The sequence below is a fragment of the Nipponia nippon genome, unplaced genomic scaffold, assembly GCF_047370975.1.
Source record: "Nipponia nippon isolate SJK-2023a ecotype South Korea unplaced genomic scaffold, ASM4737097v1 scaffold_1, whole genome shotgun sequence".
NCBI classification, from domain to species: domain Eukaryota; kingdom Metazoa; phylum Chordata; class Aves; order Pelecaniformes; family Threskiornithidae; genus Nipponia; species Nipponia nippon.
Window position 1 is genome coordinate 161,979,259 of NW_028262290.1, and position 23,480 is coordinate 162,002,738.

Here is a 23,480-nt window from a genome sequence, read left to right on the forward strand (position 1 = left end):
ACGGCGCTGTCCCCGAACCTGTTTTCCTCTGTTTCCCCCCCAAAATCACCCCGTGACGGCTGCGTTCCCGTCCAGCCCCTCACACAACGGACAGCGGGGTTATCCCCGACAGTGGCGCGTGTTCAAAGATCACTGGATTTGTCTCCTTTTGGTAGAAGAACTTGCTTTTTGTGTTCCATGTCGGTTCTTTTCTCAGTCCAGTCCTGAACCTATCCCTCCACGTCAGCGTTCAAAGAGATTTAATGGAATTACGGTATTACTCTTTACGAAAGAGGCCCAAATGGGTGCCTAGTGGTAATAAATCTGCTGAGAGGGGGCTGCTTTTGGGATTGAGGAGTTCAAACCCGGGCTCTCCGTTGGGTGACAGTGCCCCCCGACAGCACAAACAGGGCTGTCTCCAAATTCCCAAACTCTTCCAGCAAGTACAACGTTCTGCATAAAAACAAAATCCTTAAAATGGCCAGGGAACTGTTTTAGACTGGATTTTGGTGCTGAGTACAAAACCCGGTTCTCAGCTATGAATTGAACAGTTTCCAGCTTCCAGGCTGGTACCAAAAAGAAGCGGGGGGCTGCAAGGGCTCCAGGGCAGTTTTTCAAGAGGAATTTGTTGTTTCTCCAAAGTACTGTAGGAGACAGATAAAAGAACATCCTCTGAAGTCTCACTCTGTCTATAGATCTCTGCTGCATCAGCGGAAATGAGAAAAGAGGAAATATTCCAGTAGTAAAACTTTTAATTGCACAATGGTCGGTAGTTTTAAAGCTTTAAAACACGAAATATTAGCGTAAGAAAGGTCACTAGAAAGAGTTGTGACTGACCACCTGCCACATAAACCATCTGCTCCGGTTTGCAAAGAGAGGTAGAAATTTGGGTGTAACAAACAGCTGTGAGCCCCAGTGCAAAGCAAGAGGCCCTGGAAAAGCAGCCACACCGCCTCCAAACAGAAAGGCCAGGCCATTTTGGTTAATTAAGATTAGTTAGACAGCTCCCTTCAAGCAAAGGACTTTGCGGCGTTGGGTGGCCCACGGTCCGCGGCAGTCAGACCCTCAGCACCAAAGGGCAGCCGCTGCGGGGGAGCTGCCCAAGCGCTCACAGCACCAGCCTAAGCACCCAAGCGAAAATACAAGATCCGACCACCACAATCCGTGCTAATACACAGCCTCCAGGTCCCCACGTCCAGCTCACGGCCCTGGGAACACTGGAAAGGCAGATCCCTAGTTACTCTGTCGTGGCCAGACTTCCATCATGGGCTTGGTTCAAGGAGATGATTAATCCTGGCCTCTTCGGCAGCGAAAGCTCCCACTGAGCGCTGCTCCAGCACGCACCTGGACAGCCTTCTTCATACATCCTTCTTGCGGGAGAAGTAAAAATCGATCCCCCTGTCCTTGTGCCGCGTCGGCGCGTGCGCAGGTCCTCTCCTGCCCCTGGGATGGGGGCTTCTTCCCTGCTGCAAGCGAAAGATGAACAGTGAGATATTTACTGATGCCGCGGAGCAAATCTGATCGCAAAGCAGCCTTGACACGCAGAAAAATGGGCACGTGGCACTTCTACCCCCAAGTCTGCAAAAAGGAGGGGAGGCCTGACAGGCACAGCTTTAGGCTTCGGCTTGGGGAACTAGGGCTTCTGGTAAGATGTGGGCTTGTATTTCCAAAGGGAGAGGTTCTTCTCCAGGCCTCAATAACGTTGGGCCGACAGTCCCTAACAGCAGTATTTAATTTCATGAGCACAGTGTGGTGGTGCAGGCCCACAGAGGCCAAACTGAGCCGGAAAGTTGATCAAAACGAAACTCCTGCCTGACGGAGGAGGTTTTTGGGTTCAAGTTTTGTCACTGCCTCAAACCAGTGTCTCACCGAGGGGTTCCTTCACAGGGTCCTTTCTCTGATCTCAGATGCACTCTTAAGCAGAAAGGTAATAATCCAGGCCCTTCAACAGCACGGCTGGAAGCAGAAGGCTTTGCTTCCGCAAAACTTCCTACTCATGGCGAAGGAATCTGGCCCGAGAAATTTGGTACTGCACTTTGGGATTAAAACCTGAAACGGGTTCTGCATGGGGGAAGGCAAAATGCTGAAAACCCCTTGAAATACGCAACTGTGGGTGACAAACATTTCTTTCTTCCCGTCCATCTCCACCACCACTGACCCTACCTCGACCTACAGAGCACTTTTCCCTCTGTACCCGTCTCCTCCAAGAACAGCGGCCCAGTCAGCAGATACAAGTCTTGACACGTTTCGGGATCCACATCTTAATCTGTCCCCGTTCTAAAGGGGAGATACACCCAAAAAGCAAAGTGCAAGGGCTAGTCCCTGTATTTACTGGTCTTGTTGACTCCAGTTTGGATGCGCTCAAGCATGGTAGGAAGTTTGTTGGGTTTTTGGGTGGTTAGGCCAGCGGAGGCCTTCAGAGGTAGCCCATCCCTCCCTGCTTGCCGTTGGGGCTGGCAGGGCAGGCAGGGCCTGGCGGGCAGGGAAGGAGGCTGGGAAGGACACGCTCTCTCCGTCTAAGCCCTGCTGACTATACCAGGCTGATGGGATAAAGAAGCAGTTACAATTTACATCATTCACCACAGTGGGTATATCTGGCACTACATATAGCCGGAAGGAAAAAACCTGAGTTAGAAATGGACATGAGCCGGCGGCGTGCTCTCGCAGCCCAGAAAGCCAACCATCCCCTGGGCTGCATCCCCCGCAGCGTGGGCAGCAGGGCGAGGGAGGGGATTCTGCCCCTCTGCTCCACTCTGGGGAGACCCCCCTGGAGCCCTGCGACCAGCTCTGGGGTCCTCAGCACGGGAAGGACATGGAGCTGTTGGAGCGGGGCCAGAGGAGGCCACAGAAATGATCCGAGGGATGGAGCACCTCTGCTGTGAGGAAAGGCTGAGAGAGCTGGGGGTGTTCAGCCTGGAGAGGAGAAGGCTGTGGGGAGACCTTAGTGTGGCCTTTCAGTACTTAAAGGGGGCCTACAAGAAAGATGGGGACAGACTTTTTAGCAGGGCCTGTTGCGATAGGACAAGGGGGAATGGTTTTAAACTAAAAGAGGGGAGATTCAGACCAGATATAAGGAAGAAATTTTTTACAATGAGGGTGGTGAAACACTGGAACGGGTTGCCCAGAAAGGTGGGAGATGCCCCATCCTTGGGACCATTCAAGGCCAGGCTGGATGGGGCTCTGAGCCACCTGATCTGGTTGTAGATGTCCCTGCCCATGGCAGGGGGATGGACTGGATGGCCTGTAGAGGTCCCTGACATCCCAAAGCATTCTGTGATCTTATTCTATGAAAAGCTACCTAGAAAATAGTGAACAACACCCTGGCTGCACAGTCGCTGTGCAGAGCTGGACCACCCTCTGCTGTGAGGTAAAGTGACTTTGCATTAAAGCAATCTTTCCCTTTTACACCTGAGAAAGAAGAGCAGAATTCACAGACACTCCTACAGCCACAGAGCAGCTGCCTGGAGCCCTCCCACCCCATCCGAACCTTCCCAGTACTCACGGGCTTCTGGTTGATGTGTCGGCTCCACTCTGGGGCTGTCACAACCGGTTGTGGGTAGGTCTCACCTAGAGTTACTCCCGCCTGGGAGAGAGCAGCACTGTTCAGTGCCCAAGGGGTGTGGATATCCGCTCCCTTTATGCCCTGTAGTTCTGGGACCCACAGCCGGACGTAATCTCCCTGCAAACAGAACCAACGGGACGCGATCCATTCAGTAACCATCTGTAAGTGCTTCCCAGCAAGGGTCCTTCTTAACATGAAGGAAAGAAGCCTGATTTCCAGGTAAAGCAGCTGGTGTACGACAGCATCAGTTACCTCTGCCAAGTCTTGGCCGCTCCTGCTAAACCCTCTACCCAGAATTAGTGCCTAAACACAGAGACCTGGATGCTGGAGCTCTTCTCCCCAGCTCACTCTGCAGGCAGAGGAGAGAGACAGAGGTGCTTTTTTGGTACAGTTCACCTGCCCTATTTAGGACATCGTGAGATGAAGCCTCTCACAAGAAGTCCTTTTTTCTTTCCAGTGACTGAAGCAAACTAGGGTGACTCGCTCAGCTGCACACTCTTGTGCTTGGCAAGATGAACCCCTCCCTCGCCCCTGAATCTCTCCCATTAACTCTGCTGCTGTGTCCCCTACTAGGACTAATTTCTGATTCCTCGCTAAGTCCTGCCAGCTACAGTGCCGAAAGGCTACAGCGCAGCTTGCCATGAAGCAAGATAACAAAAAAAATAGGACTAGTGTGGCCAGCAGGACCAGGGAGGTGACAGTGCCCCTATACTTGGCACTGGTGAGGCGGCACCTCGAGTGCTGTGTTCAGTGTTGGGCCTTCACTACCAGAAGGACATCGAGGTGCTGGAGCGTGGCCAGAGAAGGGCAACGAAGCTGGTGAAGGGTCTGGAGCACAAGGCTTATGAGGAGCGGCTGAGGGAGCTGGGGGTGTTTAGTCTGGAGAAGAGGAGGCTGAGGGGAGACCTTATTGCTCTCTACAACTGCCTGAAAGGAGGCTGTAGCGAGGTGGGGGTTGGTCTCTTCTCCCCAGTAACAAGAGACAGGACGAGAGGAAACAGCCTCAAGCTGCGCCAGGGGAGCTTTAGATTGGATATTAGGAAAATCTTCTTCACGGAAAGGGCAGTCAGGCACTGGCACAGGCTGCCCAGGGAAGTGGTTGAGTCCCCATCCCTGGAGGTATTTAAAAGCCGGGTAGACGTGGTGCTTAGGGACATGGTTTAGTGGTGGGCTTGGCAGTGCTGGGTTAACGGTTGGACTCGATGATCTTAAGGGTCTTTTCCAACCTTAACGATTCTATGGTTCTGTGATTCTATGAAGCTGAGGAACAGGGTGGAAACAGGTAATCCGGTATGTGAACACTGGCTAAGCACATGGAAAGGGCAATTTCTCTGCTCCCACGGCTTACAGAGGACAGTCAGAGGAGTCACAGGTTTAATCTGCTCTCCAGGAGCTCCCGAGGTGGCATGTGAGCAGCTCCGTTTCTCTTGGCGCTTCCGAGTTCTCCAAGAAGCTGCTCTGTGCTCAAGGAAATGGCTGTGTGAGATACGGTGGGATGTGGCTGTTAGCCGGAAGAAATGGTGATGAAACACTAAACACACAGAGCAAGGGCAGGGCAGGGAGGGCGTACAGAGCACCAGCCTCTTCGGGGACAGCAGCAGATTGTAAACGTCAGATCTTCCTGTACAACAATGAGGAACCTGTCTGACTGTTGGCAAGATCACAGAACTGGTTTTGCAGCAGTACCCACACAGCAGATTGATCTCCATTCCCTGACACTATCACATATGCTTTGCTGCACTCTTCATTGTAAGACAGCCAAACAAGACTCACATTGCCATCGTAATCCAGGCCTTGTTTAATCATGTTAAACTTCCTGTTGTCCCGTGGGTCGTTGCCAATACCAGCGCTGTATAACCAGTTGCCGTAATTGCTACAAACGTCATAATCCACCTGGAGATCAGGGGAAGAGAACAGTAAGAAGAGCTGGGCCGGCCCTTGGTGAATCTTCTCTCCCCACCCACCCCTCATCTCAAGGGAAGAATTCCTTGCATGGGAATCGATCTGGCCGCACCGGGGCCATCAGGGCTCTCCCAGGTAGGTACAGCCGTCTGGCTCACAAGAGGCCCATGCTGCATGGCTGGTTTGTACAGCTGCGATCAGCTTCCCAGGCTACTTCACTTCGTGGTCCTTAGGGCAATGAGATCAGTCAAAGTCCAACCAAAGTCCCTCTCTTTCTGCTTCCTTTTTTTAAAAAAATCCTTTTCTTTCTGCCGCCATCTGGCAGACTTCATGACAACTCGCCCTAGCTTTTGAGTGCTCATATTCTAAGAAACAGCCCAGTACATTTCAAATACAAGAGAAAATTCTTCCTGACCAGAGACCACAGACCACAGACTAACAAAATAATCTCTGCAGGTTCTATTCGGCAGATTGGAGAAAAGTCTAACTCAGACTGTACGGAGTGACCACACAGAGCGTATGAACATGCAAGCGATACAAACACTGCAGGTTTTTTTCCCCGCTATACTCGAGCTTCGTCAGGTGATAAGCCTCAGCTCACAGGGACTTGGCAGAGAGAGGTGCTTTACTACGGGAAACACTAGAGCTCCCATGACATACTCATCGTCAAGTTATTCTACATCTAAACAAATAAAAAGCTCTCAAGGATGCTTATGTGAAATGGAGCAAGGCTCCTGAAACGGCCACAAACGAGAGCTGAACATGGTTCAGTCTGAGTGCTCTTCAGCTGGGCAGGGTGGCTGAAATGCAACCACAGAAGCTTTCCAGTTGTAGGACAATTCAAACCTAGCTCAGGAGGGGAGTGGCAGTGATAGCAAACAGGGCATGGGATCTCGGCGCATTCCTAGGAGGGGTGTTCACATTGCGAAAGCGTAGCGCTGGCAGCTGCAGCAGAGAGAGTTTGCAAAGACACGTCACGAAGCAGGTTCAGCGCTGTTCTCTTCTCCCTTTACTGCAGCCGCAGCAACAACCTTTTCACATGGCGATGTTCCCAAAATCTCAGCCACTCCTTAAAGTGAGGAGCTGAACGCACCCAGACGGCAGAAGGCACAGGGGAATGGGCTGTGCCCAGTTCCCTCCCCCTTTCTCTGCAAAGCCGGGGTCAGGGTGATCAATAGCCAGCGATGCTCACTGTGCACCAGGCTTCCCCTTCCCAGCAGCACTTCCTCCAGGCAGTGAGATAAGGAGGGGAAGAAAGATGCCATCGGAGGCCTGATTGTGCGATTAACGTGCAGGAAAGCGTGTGTGGGAGGTGAGGGCAAAGCCAAGGGGGACTGGAGGAGGCAGGCTCATTTCCCCCTCAGCCTTGCCCCTTCCTGGCATTCTCTTCTCTTTGTTTCTCTCCCTCTCCTTGGGGCCTGACCCTGTGAATGAAATCATAGCTGAGATATTTTACAGGACACCAGAGGTCTCTGGCCTTTCCCCTGGCTTCGGTGGGTTGCAGAGAGCTTGCCTTAGTCTCCCTGCCCATCTGGTGTGGATGACAAACACCCTCTTTTTCACAGGCACGTGCAAACACTCGCTGGGCCTTTGCTGGAAGTATCAGAGATGAAATACGCATTGCTTTCCCTTTTTAGAGGCAAGTGAGACCAGTTTCAGTTCTGTACTGGCCTCTACCATTCTATGGCCGTATCTCCCCCATCAAACTTACATCTCCTGTATGTGACTCTGGGGTTGCCACCAGGTTAAAGTAACAGAGCTGTCTAGCAATATATCAGTGTGCCACAAGCTAAAAGGAAGGGACAGAAGGACAGAAGGACCAGCCTGTGCCACACCAACCTACAGTGGCGCTCAGCATCTGGGGCTTCCCGAGATGAAAGGGCTAGTGCAGAGTGCTAAATCCCGCGTCCAGCAAGGCTGGTAACACTCATGCCCATAGGAATAAAGGTAAATAACCCAGGGAGCAGCTTTCTAGTGTGAGACCTTCCAGGTCTTCCTCACTTGGGGAACAGGACCTGGAATCTTCCGTGGCCCTCTGAGTCTGACTGCAAAGTGACCCAAGCTCCTATCTGAGGAAGGCAAGGCTGCTCGCCCGCCAGAGCAAAGCCTCAATTCCTGACTCCCTGCTCTTAATCAGCCGGTGACTTTGAGTACGAGGCTTGCCTGTACATGAAGCAAGCTGCCCTCTCTGTGAAATGAAGTCACCTTTGTAACTACTCTGAAAGCCAGAGCTGATAGATGCCATCAAAAGCCAGATACTACACAACATTCAGAACGGTCCTAGGGGCTCACTGCAGGACAGGCACGCGCAGACGAGTTTGCACATTTGTGTGTGCCGGACCGTTCTGGAGGGGCACTGCGCGTCAGATACAATGCACTCAGGCTGCAGGAATTAGATCATCCATATTGAAATGCAGCCCCTGCTTGGCAAGTCACTGCTACGGAGCTTAGGGCACGCAGGGTATCAGCCATCTTATATGACCCACTGAAACCACAAAAGGAATGCACTCAAGGTAAGATTTTCCATCCCAAATTCCAGTCAGGATATAAAGGATAAAGCCACCACTTTTCTGATACAAGTTCTCTGGTGCCATGTGCTGGGGGCTCTCACTCCTATCTGGAAAAGCATCGCTGCATGGAGCTACCAGCACCACTTTCTGGAGGATGCTGCAGAAGTCCTGCACCATATTACTGTGCAAGCCCCACCACTGCTCGCAGCACTGGTGTGAGGCACAGCACTGGGAAAAGCACCCAGATCTTCCTGTAGATCTCCGCAGCCAAAGCCATGTCAGAGCCCAGCTCCAAGGAAGCTCAAAAAAAAACTACATTCACAAAAAAGGCTCTTTTAATTGCAGGTAATGGTGAGGTGACTGGGCTTTCTCTGTACCTCCAGCCATCCTAGTGAGTAGAGTTTCCTGATTACCAATAGCCTCTTGTATCCTACAGACAAGATCTGTAATGCGAGGCTGATATTAGTCTTTTTCAATCCCTACCGTTCAGTCTGGTGAAGAACAAATGCGGATTATCACCTCCTCAGCCTCAGTTCTCAACGCTCAGGCTGGTGCTACTGGCGGTCTCTCCATCAGTGTCACCCGAGCAACATCAGTATCAACCAAGCAACGATGCACAGAGCTGCGCAGAGGCACAGAGCCCGTGTCTTTGAGCTGGGACTGCCAGCCTGTTCACACCTTCCTAGGAAGACTCTGTGGGGACTGAGGACGGAGAAGCAACCCAGCTATTTAACTGCGCTTGCGTGGCTGCTGATTGGCACGAGAAAGGAATTGGTGCTCCAGTTGGCAGGGAGGCCTGTGACTCACCAGGATGAAGAAGGATGCCTCCAGCCAGGGCGGAGCTCTCTGGAAGCTGATCCAGCTATTGTCCGTACTCGCCTGTTCTTGACTAGATGAATTCCCTGTCCACAGCGATCAATGCAAAGACGCTGTGCCAACACTGCCTTCAGTGGCCAGAACACATTTCTTTTTATGTTCTGTTTCTGGGCTGTCCTCTTCCCCAGCCTCTGGGGTGAGCAAATCACACTGTTAACATAATTTCTGCTAGAAAGTTTTCTCAAGTGTGACAGATCTCTGGCTAAAACCCTGCAAGGAGAATCAAAACTGTCATTGAAAACTTCCTAGCTACATCTTGGTTGATGGATTCCCTTTTCTTACGTGAGCTTTGGGAAGTACACACCATGCAAGCAGGATATGCATGCCTTTTTATCAGCCTGAAAATTACTGATCATCTGCTGTATCTTTCCTTATTAGGCAGAGCTGTCCTCCTGTCTGTCAGTCAGGGCAGGGAGCACAAACAACTCCAGACACACAAAGGGTTCAGTCTTACCAGCAGGTATTCGAACCATTCTGCTCCCATCCTCCAGTCCAGACCCAGGTCCTTGGTGAGAAAGCTGGCGACATTCTGCCGCCCTCTGTTAGACATGAAGCCCGTCGCAGCCAGCTCTCGCATGTTGGCATCCACAAAAGGAACCCCTGTTTTGCCCTCTGCAGAGACAAAAGACAGCGCTGGGATGCGATGACATTATTGGGCACGCATAAACCAACCTGTGGTCACGCATTCACAGCCACCCAGGCAGGTAAGACAGTGCCAGGGTACAGCGCCAGGGAGGGATTTCAGTGAGGTTTAACTGGCGTGCAGCCACTAAGATCCACTGGAAATTAAACGGGAAATGATACTGAAAATTAAAATGAGAATTTCTGGCAAGAAAAAACAAGAAACAGAAAAATCTCAGACTGGACAAACAATGAATCAGGTGGATTGCAGGGAATTTTGCAGAGGAAAAAAAATACAGGCACAACAGTGAGGTGGGCCAAGAACAGAAAAATTCTTGACAGGTGACTAATAGCAGAGAGGAGCGTAGTGGACCAGTCCCCAAGGGTTGGCACCTGAAAAGGAGAGAGCCTTGTCTGTTGTTAAGGGGAAGATTTATTGCACCCGTGTGCACGTGGACACAGATGGCATTAATGTGAAGAAAGCTATACAGGTGTGTATTTCACCGATTCTGATACTTTAATCTGCTAGTCCCTCCAAGTTTTAATTTGAGATATTATGCTTGCTATTCATGTGACAACACAGTTATAAAAACTGAAGAAAAGCAAGGATTTTAAAAGGCTGTGGTATAACGAAAGATGTGATTTATTCTAAGGCTGTTTTAACCTTCTAACCAAAACCAATTGGAAGAACAATTTAGCATCGATAAGAAGGGCTGGTCAGCCTCTGTGTGACTGAACAGAAGGGACCAACAGGTCGTAGACACTTCCACCCGGGCAGGAAGATCTAACTGCGGTGCATCTCACAACGCACGCCCCAGCCGGACAGAGCCTGGCCGTTCATGACACCCTGTGGGCCTGCTCCTGCATGGTGCTCAGTCTCAGAAGAGAAGCCAAGTATCCTGCGTTACCAGCCAAGTGTTTGGTGATAACAGTTTAAATGACAGGGCCTGATCATGCTGACCGTTCCCCTACATAAATCTGAGTTTGCATTAGGGCGCACGTTAGCATGCAGACACGTGGAACCCAAAAGCAGACTTAGCCAAACCTGCGGTTTCTACTGACCTTTCCAACAGTCGAAGAGCTGAAGGTCCTTTTTCCAGGGGACCTCTTTGCTTTGAAGCCCTATTGAGGAAAAAAAAATGAACTGCTAATGAAGACAAATGCTGACACAGGCAGTTATTAATAAAACAATGACAGCCAGAGGCACCTTGGTTGAGACAAGACATTAGGCTGCAGCTAGCCCTCTCAGTGGTATTACAAACAAGCCACCTTCCTTCTGCAAAGGTTTAGAGATGACCTGTTCCTCCTTTCAAGTGTTGCAAAGGGTGTCTCATGCACACGGAGGATGCTCAAGCCCTAACAGATTTTGATTATTTGTTTTGTTGGTGTTTGCTCTTTTTACTTAAAAATGATTCAGGCCTCACAAGTGGCCGGAGACGTGCTCTGGCCCAAGCTAGTATTTTCTTGTTCAGTTTTACTCCAGGACAACGTTTATGTGAAATCTGTTTCTGTAGCAGATACTGAACCCAGAATTACCTGGCAGAAACCCCTGGTAGCACTTTGCTCCTGCAGTGGGGTGGGAACAGATGAGGGGGATGACTTCATGTTTGCAGGGGACCAGTGGCAATTGCAGTCCTCTGTACAGTGGAATGGAGGCAGCAGGGATGACTCGGCTCCAGCTCCAGACATCTAAGCTTAGGGCCACCACTGGCACCCAGTCCATTTGAGACGCTGTAGGGCATTCGAAACAGCCACGTAGGCCTGGCAGACGGGGCACAGGCCCTGACGGAGATGTGCTCCTCTGCAGCCACCGCTGGATGCCAGGCAGACTGCCCTAGGGCGTGTAAAAGAGTGCTGTGTGCTTAGGTGTGGGCAGCTCCGTCACACGGAGAACAGCTCACCCAACGCAGGCATCAGCTGTAGGGTTTCCTGACTGTAGGGACTAGGTATTTGTTGCTGCACTGAGAGTGCAGAGCCCCATTTCATGTGTAGTCACCCACACATAAGCGACTGGGCCTGGAGCTGAATCTCGTTCTGATTCCTATGTAGTGCAAGGCAGGAAAAATATCTGGTTTCTTGGGATTCGCGCTGCTGGGTCAGTTCCTGCTCGGTCCCAGATTCCATGGTGAACTTGGGCAAGCCTGAAGCCCGGATTCTCTCCGAAGGTGGAGTGTCTCCGGAAACAGCATCTTTATTCTTATTGTGCTGCTCTTTTCCACTGACATGTGCTAATACTACACCCCGTATCTAATCAGGTTTGGGGCAAAAGTCTCAGTGTCTATGCTGTGTCCAGCACCGTGGTGCTGAGGCACTTCTGTGCTAATAGTGAGTCCCCAGCAACATCCCGGGGTGGTGACAGAACCGCTACGAGAAGAACATTTGTACAACACAATGCCGACAGCCTTTTCTCTTACTTGCCCTGTTGTAGGACTATACCTTTCCTCTCCAAATATGGTGATCCGTACACACCTCTTAATGAGAAAATCCTTTTGCCATACTTCAGGGCCACAAATCGGAAGTAATCCCGCCACAGCAGTTCAAACAGGACCCTAAAACACAAAGCCATGTCTGTATTTCACTGTGGGTTAGATAAAATTACTGCATGAGGACATTCCTTCCGTAGCACCCATCATTAACACCGTGAGGTTTATTCGCAATGAGCGATTTCAGGTACCTTCCCGTTACACCATTCTTGCCCCAAGCCTCCTTACCCCGCTTGCACCTGGATGACTACAGCGAAAGCAAACTTTGCATGACTCACTTGGGAAGCTTTCCTTAACTCTAGCACAGGAGCAGAATTTCAGGAAACCTATTCCTCATCCATCCCTACTGAGATTTAATTCTCCAAAGAGCAGGGCGAGGACCTGATTCAGCTCCACGCTTCCGCACGAGCAAGCATGTCAGCACATTCCTAAGAGCTTTGCATTGATTTAAGCAATAATCCTTGTAAGGGACTTAAAGGCACCTTTCAAAACTGGTTTTGCAGTGGTCTAGCTCATGAGAGCAGGTGCTAGGCCCACAGAAAATAGACAGTTTTATACAAAAACTTTGATCTAAAAAGAGCTTCTTATAAAATGACGGCACCTCAGCCTCTGAGACCTGCTTCAGCTCTCTGGCGTATTGGAAATATTCTGCTCAGCTGATGTTTAGGCTTACAAGATCTTTCTGAAAATCTGATTACAAAAGAGGACACTGTCCAAATGCTAAAAACTGCTGTCATGATACTGAGGTTCAGTCAGTCCCTCACGTGCAGCCACCATGACCTGTACTTCGCTGTACAATTGACTGCAGCGCCTAGGAGCTTGACAGCTTCTTTTTTATAATTATTTATCACTTTAAAATGCTTAGATCACCATGGCACTCCGGCTGCAGGCAGGCTGGCTGGCTATTAGACAGAAAAACATGAGTATGTTCATTTCCTGAAATCTTTCCTCTCTTAATTGTCTTTGAAGAAAAAAAAAAAAAAGCCTACGCTTCAACAGGCAAAAGGTCGATATTTTATCTGTCATGTGAATTTTAATGACATTGAGTATTTTGTCCAGAATTGTTGGCAATGTTCTGCTTGTTCTTCACCAACCACTGTGCTGTTTGACATGTTGCAAATGTAACAAACCAATACGAAAACACAGTTCTACAGTTTGCACAGCCTTTCTGGTTTGGGTTTGTTCCCATCCAGGTCTAGTGTTAGGCCAGGCTCTAACATGAACCTGCTTCTCCGTAAGAGCTCCCTACCAGGCTCTAATTAACAGCGGCTGGGCAGATGGGGGTGCATGAGCAAGTTCAAGGCCAGCCCCGGGATGGATACACTGACCTCAGCTGTCCCCCAGACTCCTTCAGGACAACCTGCAGGCAGGCGAGCAGCCAGTGGCGGGGTGAGGAAGAGCACGGGTGACAAGGCACGATGCATTAAGCCCGCTTCCCAGTCCCCTCTTCCCCTCTGCTATGGTGCTGTGGCCACGGTCAAGCAGCCGAGCAAGCACGGGGCCGTTTGCTGGACTGTGGCCAGAGATCCTTCTGACACCATGTGATTCGTACAAGTCCCACAGTCGCTGAGCCTTTTGGGTGAAACCCTGCTCACATCCTTGGCGTGAGAAACCCTTTGGCTTTTATTTGTAAATGTTTCTTCTTCCTTCTCATCTAGCCCATAATAACAATACAGAGAGGGATGGTGATGGCTCACAAAGATCAGTTTTAAAATCATGAACCACAATTTCCCAGCAATAATAATAACAACTAGCATTAATAATCTTTACTTATAAAGTGCCTAAAGCCTCTGGATGTCAAAGGCAGACTAATAAATCCCTACTGAAACAGAACTGCAGTGCAACCCAGAGGAACCAGAGAGCAGGCACAGGAAAAACAAACATTAATTAAGAAGAAAGTTAACAAATCACTTTCTCCTGTGCGTGAGATGCCAGCTTCCTTTTCCGAGAAAACAAGCCACAGTGATCGTGCAGCGACATACCAGTATGTGCTCTGATTTGCTGTTCTCTCTTTTTCGTACTTCTGGATCTGCTCATAGATGTATCGAGGTGAAATGCAGCCCAGCGCCAGCCTGAAGGCAGAAGAACGATGTCCTGAATGCAAGGCAGGACTGACAGCTTGATGTCTGCGCCGAGGGAGTGGAGGGGCTGTTTTGTTTAAGAGTTGTTGTCTGAAAACTTTTGCTTGGTTCGCAGTTATGCCACTGACCTCCCAAACAGCTTTACTCAAGTTGTACGACTTTTTTTGCAACTCTGCAATCTCAGAATCAAAATCCGCCCCTCCTCCCAGCACATGACTGTTACAGCAGTCTCCAAGCTACTGAGATAAATAATTTTACAGAAGTTTGACAAATCTTGCCTAAAAGACTTGATCAGCTGGTGACTGAGCACACCAACAACAAACCCAGAAATGGATCTCAAATGTCAGTCTCTACATCATCTGCCGTAGCTGTTCATCAGCCCTCCTTTTACTACAAACCTGTTTATCACATGCCCAGGGCTCCTCTTGCTGCAGTACCTTAGTGTCTCATTTGAGCAACCACAGAAAGCAAGTGAGTTGCTGAAAATCTCAGGCAGGGTAGGAAAACTGGGGAATCAAACCCAGCTCTGGCATTTCGACCCACTGGGCTCCTTCCATTTGCTCCAAATCAGTGCTGTGCAAGACCAGAAAGAGCTTGTAGGCTCCAACCCCATGGCAAAAGGTGACAAGGAACAACTTTTACCTTGATTTTCCTAGAAATCTGGTTTACTGCAATTTCCCACGAGGGCTCGTGGAAACATTTGATGTTCTGATGAATTTTGGAAAACGGGAAGAAAGAGCCTGAAGAGTTTTTGCTGAAATGAGCAGCTCTAACGCTGAGAAATGGCCAGTATGAGGTGGCTGCAATTTGAACCGGTCTGATTTTGATTATCTGACAGAGGAACACTTTGGGGCAGGCAGATCAGGACCATCTGCTCTGGGCAAACAGCCAGCTTCAAAAAACTCGAGTGGAGGCCACCACAGAGAAAGAACTTCTGCAGTGCCAGGGGTCCTGGGATCCCAAAGTGCCACCAGGTGGAGCCATCCACTGCAACCACTGAAGCACAAAGCCAGTTGAAAATAAGAAATCCTGACCTGTAACAGCCTCAAAAAATTGTTTCATATTGCAATTCTGTCGGGAAAATGCTCCAGATGCTCTCAGCGTTAGGCTGAACTGAGTTCTGCTGCTGCAGTTTCAGTTTGGAATTAACTCTGCTCCTTCCAGCACTGGAGACTGAAACGCCGAATTAGAAGTCATCATATTTACCCAAACAAGAGATCCTTTTGCGATAGGAATAATCAGAAATGTCTCTTCACCCCACAGAAAAACAGGATGGCAGTGAGGTGAGGTGACTTGCCCCACAGTATTCAGCAAACCAGGACTGGATCGAATTCTGCTACAGCCCCATGAAGCGCTGAAGCTACCCTTCTTCCCTGGCTGCTCAGCCACCCCAGATACACACATCAGCACAAAGCCAAAGACAAGTTGTGTGTCTCCCCAGTGCCCTGTCCACATCGCTGCTCCCGGCACACTGGGCTTTTGGCACAGTATTGCTACACTTCAGCAATTCCTAATTGCAAGAATGTTCCCAGGGAACTGCTGCCTGAGGCTGCTCTACCCCAACAAAAAGGGCAAGGGAATCACACCCAGACCCCTCCCCATGCCCACTGAGCACTCAGCAGACAGGTAACATCAATTTGGGATGGGAGCAGAGACGGAGCTTCCAGTCTCACAACAAAACTCTTTACCACGGTGCAAATTTAGTTGAGTAATCCATTCCCACCAGTCCATTCCGAGTTTCCTTGTAAGATGCAACCAGGTTCTGTGCAAGCAAAAGAACAAAATGTTTTAGTACTTTACGTACGACCTGCTAAATAGGTTTTCTTTCCTACTGGAGCCAGGGCAATCTGGCAGGGCTGGGCTCCCCCTCATGGCTGCCTGCAAGGATTACAGAGCTGCCAAATTACTGCCTCCAGTGCACAGGAATTAATCAGGCCAGCAGTTTTCATTATAGTTCTGGGATGCGTGTCACAAGCTATGCTCCCCCCTTCAGCCTGCAGCACATCTCTTTCTACAAGCGCTATGAAACGGGCTGTACTGCTCCCTGCCCGTACCCGGCTGACTCCGGATCAATAATCCATGCACAAGCACCAGGGGGACTGGTGGCCGGTTCCCTTCTCCGTGTGGCTGCTTGCTTGGGTTTGAGAACCACAGCGTCTGACAGCACCCAACACTCAGCTGCAGGAAGCCTGATCGCTGTTATTCCTGGGCCACCCACATTTACAGCAGGGTGCAGATCTTCCGTTTTCTGGGCACTCCACTGGCAGTGCAGAGGATATAGGGAAGCCTGATCTCTCCTTGATCCCCTTCCCTGCACAGGTTACAGCTGCTGAAGAACTGTTCTAGCTCACCGGGGGAGACAATATTTGCATAACAAAAAAGAAGGAACAGGTTTTCCAGCACTGATCGTATTAATATTTGACCAAGAGTAGAAGCTATGCATGCTTGTACTGGGTTTGGCTGGGACAGAGTTAATTTTCTTCACAGTAGCTAGTATGGGGCTGTGTGTTGGATTTGTGCTGGAAACAGTGTTGATAACACAGGGATGGTTTAGTTCCTGCTGAGCAGTGCTCACACAGAGTCGAGGCCTTTTCTGCCTCTCCCCCCACCCCACCAGCGAGCAGCTGGGGGTGCACAAGGAGTTGGGAGGGGACACGGCTGGGACAGCTGACCCCAACTGACCAAAGGGATATCCCACACCGTACGATGTCACGCTCAGCATATAAAGCTGGGGAAGAAGGAGGAAGGGGGGGACGTTTGGAGTGATGGCGTTTGTCTTCCCAAGTCACCATTACATGTGATGGAGCCCTGCTTTCCTGGGGATGGCTGAACACCTGCCTGCCGATGGGAAGTAGGGAATGAATTCCTTGTTTTGCTTTGCTTGTGTGCACGGCTTTTGCTTTCGCTATTAAACTGTCTTTATCTCAACCCATGAGTTTGCTCACTTTTACTCTTCCGACTCTCTCCCCCATCCCACTGGTGGGGAGTGAGGGAGCGGCTGGGTGGGGCTGAGCTGCCGGCTGGGGTTAACCCACGACAGATGCTCCCCAACAGCAAGGGAAGGCAGGAACTTCTGTAGAATCCCCCGGGGGCTGTCCCAGTGAGCGCACTGGACACAGCACCCTTCTTAACCCATCTCAGCTGGAGGGGTGCTACCCCCTTTATCCACGAAGCTGCGCAGGGGCCGATGCTGTTGCAAATCAGCACGTGTCTTCGTCTAAATGCACACAAGGCAAATTTAAGGCAGTTTCTCAAACTAGACCAGGAAAAGGTTCAAAAACGGTCAGGATGCACAGATGAAATGCAGTCAGCAGCAGCTTCACTCCACCAATGTGAGGGAGCAAGAAGTAGCTGTAATTATTGGCTGCCAGTTTTTAAACCATACTAGGAACATCCTACTATTTTTAACTGCGGGCAGCAGCTTGGGTTGGTTGTTCCTCACCCCAATTGCAACTGCAGCCCTTCAGGCCACTTTTCACTCCTCCAAAATGGAGGAACTACATTGCTGATGACATGGGACAGGAGAGTAGAAAGGGCAAATCAAGGTAAAGGAGCTAAAAATTTGTCCCAATTCCCAAAAGTTGATGGAAAAAAAAACTTCAGAGGGCTGGCCACTAAACTAGGTTCCTAAGTATTTGGCTTACATTCACAGTTCCTGGATGACTTCTTTTTGATTTAGTTTGTCTCTCTGGAAAACTGAAATAATGCTAATTCCTTCCTTTGTAAAGTGTTATCCAGGAGCTAAGGAAATATTATTAGGAAGTGAAATTGCAGCCTCACCCACTTGCACAGCCGAATGTACAAGGGGGAGGATGCAGACAAGGAAACGTAAGAGTTACCGTGTCCCAAAAGTAATACTGCAGTCTCATTAAAGCCTGGGTCTCTCCTCCACTGCAGGGGAAGGCTGTTCGTGGATCAGTCACAGGATCTGCCACAGAAAACACCGTCCCCTCGTTACCCCCTTGGAAAGCATCTCAGAGGTAGGGAGCTGGAAATCTAGGAATGTTCAGCAGTAGGGATGTCTGCTTTGGGGACATAAAAGATTGTGCCCTGGTCTTCCTTTAAAACAAGGGCCACATCAAACATTAAAAATTACTAAGAGGATGTTTTCCACCCAGCTGCAGGGCAGGGAATTTACCTTCATTTGCTGTACGATTGAACAGAGGGTTAGTTACAGTTTGAAGGGCAACCACTGCCCTTGGGAGGCCTCCGTGTTTTGATTCTCAGTAAGAAACATCTCTACGTAGGATTTCATGGGAGCAACTGCCAAATTAAGTTTTCTTACCGTTCTGTCCCAAATCCTCCATTGTAGGGATGCACCCTTCTTCCACCCCCGGAGCCAGAGGCTTTAGCTGATCTGCCATGCGCAGGGTTGGCCGGACCTTCGCCGCTGATTCCACCGCTTTTCGGAAATGGGTGTAGACATCGGGCAACCTGCACAGATCACAGCGCAGTTAGATCTCCGCAGGATGGCTACCTTGGCCCCTCCACACAGCACCACACAGCTTCCACAGACAGAGGGTTAGCTTTTTAGGCTGCGCCCTCCTGAGGGCCCAGTTCGTATTTGTGACACAGGTTTGCACATCACCTGGCACAAAAGAGGCAGATGCCCCTGGGGCTAGCAGCAATAGGAAGCTCAGTCCTTCACCCAATTTCTTTCTGCTTCTGAGGCAAATGGTGCCTTTTCAATTTAAAGTGTGTCCTGATGGGGCAATCCATGAGGGTGAGATTTATCTCACCTAACTTCTGATTACCCACAAGGCTGACCTCAACGTAAAAGCGTCCAACCTCCCACTGCCTTTTCAGTCAATGGAGAGAAGCAGGCACTTTTATGGCCTGACTTTTCTGCCCTATTTTCTGTATTTTCTGTAGGATACCATGAATCACTCAAGTCCATCACCTACCCCTCAAGTGAATATTGAGGGATCCATGCAGAGTCCACAAGCAAAGGGCTACTGTCATAGGCAGCTGCATTTAGCCAGACAGAGTAACGGAGCAATCCAGTCCAATGTCACAAGGACTTGGCACAGTATCCAAACTGTGCTGGTGGAAGGGCAAAGAGAAATCAGTTCCTCAATAAACGGTCAAACAAACCCCTCGGCTTTATGCATATCAGAGTGTAAATCCTACTAGTACGGAGGGATGAATGTGCCCTTTCCCCTTGATGTGTACGAGCGTGACAGCGCTGTTCATAAAAGCAGATGGACTAACGGGACCAGATGACTAAGATCCCTCCTGAGCTGTTCACTGGAGTGAGAAACAAATGGGACAGTGGAGGAAGAAGTGCCACCACGGAGCAGCCCACCTGGCAACAGGCCCGAAGGGAAGGTCGTCCCGGTGATACAGCGTGGATGCCCAGAATGTCTGAATCTTCACCCCGTGCTGGCTGCACACCTGGCACAGCCCCTCCTCCACATCCAGCTCCTCCTGCGTGGCCTAGGGAGAACAAAACGCAGTGAGGCCACAGCTGCACGGCCTCAGCTCCCGCGTGCACACAGACCCTGGTCCCTGCTCTGGCCCTCCTCCCTCGTCTCCGCATTTAGCTTCATCCCTTTAGAGAGAGTTGCACACAGACAATCTCTTAGTATTTCCCTCTGCCAAACCCCACAAGTGTTTTCACTTCCATTAGTAGCACCAATGCCAGAATAAGGAACTCCTTGATGTACGATGTTGCAGATCTTTTAAGTTTAAATGGACTGGAAAGGCAACCGGGCAAATATAGGTGAAAGAAATCCACTGAGGGTTACTGAATATCGGGATAGCATTCCTGTTTCAAGAAGTACTTGAGCCACAGATTCTTGGGAGGCTGGGAAAGTACGCAGGGGAAGTATCTTTACAGACCTGTCCCACTCCTGTGGTCTTCTCTGGGCATCTGTTATTGGTCACTGTCAGGAAAAAGGCTATGGAGTTAGACGAGGCCTTTTGTTTGGTCCTCTGTGGTTGTTCTTAGTGCTGCATGGAGTAAGGCACTATGGGATGTGTAGGTTGTCAAGTTACAAGGGTTGTAGGCCTAACACCAGCAATATCTGCAGTGCAGGTCACAGACTGATTCCTGCATCAGGCAGTTCTGAGGCCCAGGGTCTGCTAATACTTGAGTGCACCTACGTACATACACGTGTGCGTACACAAAGCCTCCAGACCCAGCGGTTTGGATCCGGAGCCCTCCACTGAATTCAGCAGGCTCTGGGTCAAACCACTTAGCTCAGCAAAGACAGGTCAGTGATGTGCCAACCCCATCGGCAGTCCAGGACCAGACTTGTTTCGTTCTCCAACACACTGGTGGGCAACTGTCTAAATATAGGTGCTGTCAGCTCACCATGGGCCTGTTCTACCCTCGATACAATATGCCCCCTGGCAGCTAGCTCCCTGTGCAAGCAAGGCGCCAGGAAAAGGCAGCTTGATGCAAACAGAAGGAGAAATTAACTCAGCTGACCTAAAATGCCAGTTGCCGGAAAATCCTCTTCCTCAAGACACAGCACTTGCAAGTGATCAATCACAAATAGCCGCTGTCATCCAGCAAGGACTCCCACCCAGACACCTACACCGTCCCCATCCCATTCCCCAAGGTTAACAATACCATAGACAAGAAAGGCTCTGAACGTACAGGATCTACATCACCATTTGGTTGTGGAAGAAACCTCCACAACCTGATTTTATCTTTTAACAATGTCACTCAAATATTTCCCTTACCTCTTCATGGAAAGCCACAGCACTGACAGAGCCCAACTGAGTAATCAGATCACAGACCACATCTTCTGGCTTTCCCTTCCTCACAACCAGGGTACTGCAAACACAAAATATTGGCCTGAATTAGGTTTGATGTTATTGTTATTTATGTGTATAGGAGGCCCTAGTTCTGGCCCAGGCACCCATGTACTAGTTCTCTATGGAGCACGAACAGCATGCGGAGGCAAACAGACAGGATTTGACTAGCCTACATTTTTTAGGACCCAATGAACACATTTTGTAAGCTTCTGGGGCTGAGTTTGTGTCTAACACATTTCTACCACCCCGGATGCCTTAGAAAGGATGACTGGGCACAAAGCCAGGCTGTTACCTAAAAGTAAATCTGTCAGATCTGCTTATACTCACACACTGAGGCTGAGATTCAAGAACTGATTCCTCTTTGAATCCCCCTCACAGGTAGTGGTGGCCTGTGGGCAGACCCCTCTCTACTTTCATGTGGGAGTATTCAGAGGAATTCTTTCTTCTGAATGCCCTGTGCTCGTAAGAGTCAACAAAACTTCCCTCCCACCTTGCAACCTCACCAACTGCCCAGCTGTGTACCCAGGGCACCAGACCAAAAGAGAAGCTGTGGTGAGAAAGCTGGTCAGAGGTGGGTACAGAGGTCTGTGAGGAGCCTCGTATGTGACTCCGTCTCTTTCCCTCTCTCTCTCTCTCTCTCACACACACACACACACACACTACTGTGTCATCTAAAAGAGGCCTGTGCTGGAAAATAATTTCTTGAAGGGGTAGTACAGTGGTTTTTCCAGAATAATTTAAAGCATAACTGAAAAGCTTTTTCAAAGATGAGCTGGGTCTGAAGAAGGCAGGAGCAAGGGGTGCTGCTGAGAGAGCTGTTCCCCTTACATCCTACAGAAAAGCAGGGACCAAGCTGCCCACAGGGAACACCACAGACTGGATGTGGAGGAGATTTCTGTCTACCCCTCTAATCAAGAAGATACCAGGAAGAAGATACCATGAAGAAGATACTTCATGCTTGTGGAAATGGAGCCTAATTGCTCTCTACAACTGCCTGAAAGGAGGTTGTAGCAAGGTGGGGGTCGGTCTCTTCTCCCTAGTAACAAGTGATAGGATGAGAGGAAACGGCCTCAAGCTGCGCCAGGGGAGGTTTAGGTTGGATATTAGGAAAAACTTCTTCACCGAAAGGGTGGTCAAGCATTGGAACAGGCTGCCCAGGGAAGCGGTTGAGTCTCCATCCCTGGAGGTATTTAAAGAACGGATAGATGTGGTGCTCGAGGACATGGTATAGATGGACTTGGCAGTGATAGGTTAATGGTTGGACTCGATGATCTTAAGGATCTTTTCCAACCTGAACGATTCTATGATTCTAAGTCTTAGCATGGCTTTTCACAACCACACATCTCTCACTGCATAAGACCAATCTCTTATCAGCCACTGACAACAGCAGAGCAGCATTCAAGCAGCTCCGAATCTGTTTACTGCAGGGTGTGGGTGCAGATACCCACTGATCAGTTCTTTCAGTCTCCTATAACATTCACCATCTGCATGGTCCACGCTGCACTGCAAATCCAGAGCCATTCCTCTTGCTTCTACTCCCACTGTTATGCTGCTCTCGGACAAGACAGGCTGGCTGACGCATCTTCTGCTAAGTAAAGACAGATGTTATCTGATAATGGGATTCTTCAGCATGTAGACCTTCAAGGCCCTGGTCTACCTGTTATGGTTTCTACAGACATAATGAAGGAGGAATCCCTGAAGACCCCCTTCCCACAGTGCAGCCTACCAAAGAGATTGGGTTTAGCAGGACAGGGCATGAGCAAACTTAACTCTCCAGTCTCACAAGCCAGGATCCATGACGGCCTGTCTCAAGGCAACTCCTAGGGAAAACTCGCTAGGGACAAGGAAGGACGCATGCCACAGTGGCTAGTGTTGTTGCCTACATCTCGGACGACTGCCATTCATATCTTCAGTCGTCAGGACTCTGGGCAAAGCATTCAAGGCTGATGCCCATCTGTGGTATCTGACTTCAAGAAAGCAAAATCTCCAATGGCACACAGTCTGGGTGGCTCTTCGCTCCCTTGCAGGTGCCACAGCAGGTTGTCTGAGCAGCGGCTGTGTATGGCACCTTACCATATGTAACAGAAGGGCTGTGGCCCTCTGAAATGAGCCATCATCAGAGCCCAGAGTATCTGACATGATTTGACTCACAGCACAAATATGTGTTGAAAATGAGAAAGAAAACAAAACCAGACGTGTTATTTGCATGGTGCTTTCTCAACTACCTTCCTTTTTTCTTGAGCGTTTCCCTTAGATCCTTCACGCTTTCCAGCAAAAACCTGAGCCGATGGGGCCCTGTCTTCGGGAAGCCGTAGCAGTGGGTGCCCAGGTAGTGCCGCGGGTCGAAGCAGTAGAGGGGAATAATGAAATCTGCGTTGCTCTGAGCCCAGTGGAGCACCTGGAAACACAGAGAGGGCCATGACAGCTCTCGGGGGCACGATGCAGCGCACACCTCTCCCCAGCCTACCCCACAGCGGGGTTATTTATAAAGAAATACCCGGGGGGCCGCCGGCCGGGCCCTACCTGGTTATCGTGGGCGCGCAGGTCGCAGCGCAGCAGGCAGATGGCCGTCCTCGCCGCCCCCGACATGGTGCCTCGACGGGGCCGGACCCGCCTCACCCGGCCCGGCTCTGTCCTCCCTCAGCCCGGCCCCCTCAGCCGACTCGGCACTGTCCTCCCTCAGCTCGGCGTCCCTCAGCCC

At 50.1% G+C, this 23,480-nt stretch overlaps 1 protein-coding gene across 2 annotated transcripts; it reads right to left on the reverse strand.

Moving 5' to 3' along the window:
* Window positions 1–750: 750 nt before the first annotated feature.
* Window positions 751–23,480, reverse strand: LOC104021772 (cryptochrome DASH-like). 2 transcript variants are annotated; one of them, XM_087765287.1, is made up of 14 exons: window positions 23,303–23,480; window positions 23,005–23,177; window positions 20,705–20,798; window positions 19,320–19,450; window positions 18,300–18,448; window positions 17,854–17,942; window positions 15,703–15,776; window positions 13,916–14,005; window positions 11,920–11,999; window positions 10,513–10,572; window positions 9,284–9,441; window positions 5,315–5,434; window positions 3,482–3,658; window positions 751–1,442 (listed from the first exon to the last, which is right to left on the reverse strand). In XM_087765287.1, exons 1-14 carry the CDS (start codon window positions 23,366–23,368, stop codon window positions 1,338–1,340), a joined length of 1,566 nt encoding a protein of 521 aa, XP_087621413.1. In that variant the 5' UTR covers window positions 23,369–23,480; the 3' UTR covers window positions 751–1,337. The 2 variants fall into 2 exon arrangements, with proteins under 2 accessions (XP_087621413.1, XP_009473648.1); XM_009475373.2 differs by having other exon boundaries at window positions 751–1,445.

Excerpts from the sequence above, each read along its gene's own strand:
- LOC104021772 (XM_009475373.2), bottom strand. The coding sequence starts at position 23,368 with ATGTCGGGGGCGGCGAGGACGGCCATCTGCCTGCTGCGCTGCGACCTG. Across the intron at positions 12,000-13,915 it reads GCAAATCAGAGCACATACTG|GGTCCTGTTTGAACTGCTGT; the intron begins GTATGTCGCTGC and ends TTTGTGTTTTAG. Across the intron at positions 3,659-5,314 it reads GCCTGGATTACGATGGCAAT|GGAGATTACGTCCGGCTGTG; the intron begins GTGAGTCTTGTT and ends TTCTGTTTGCAG.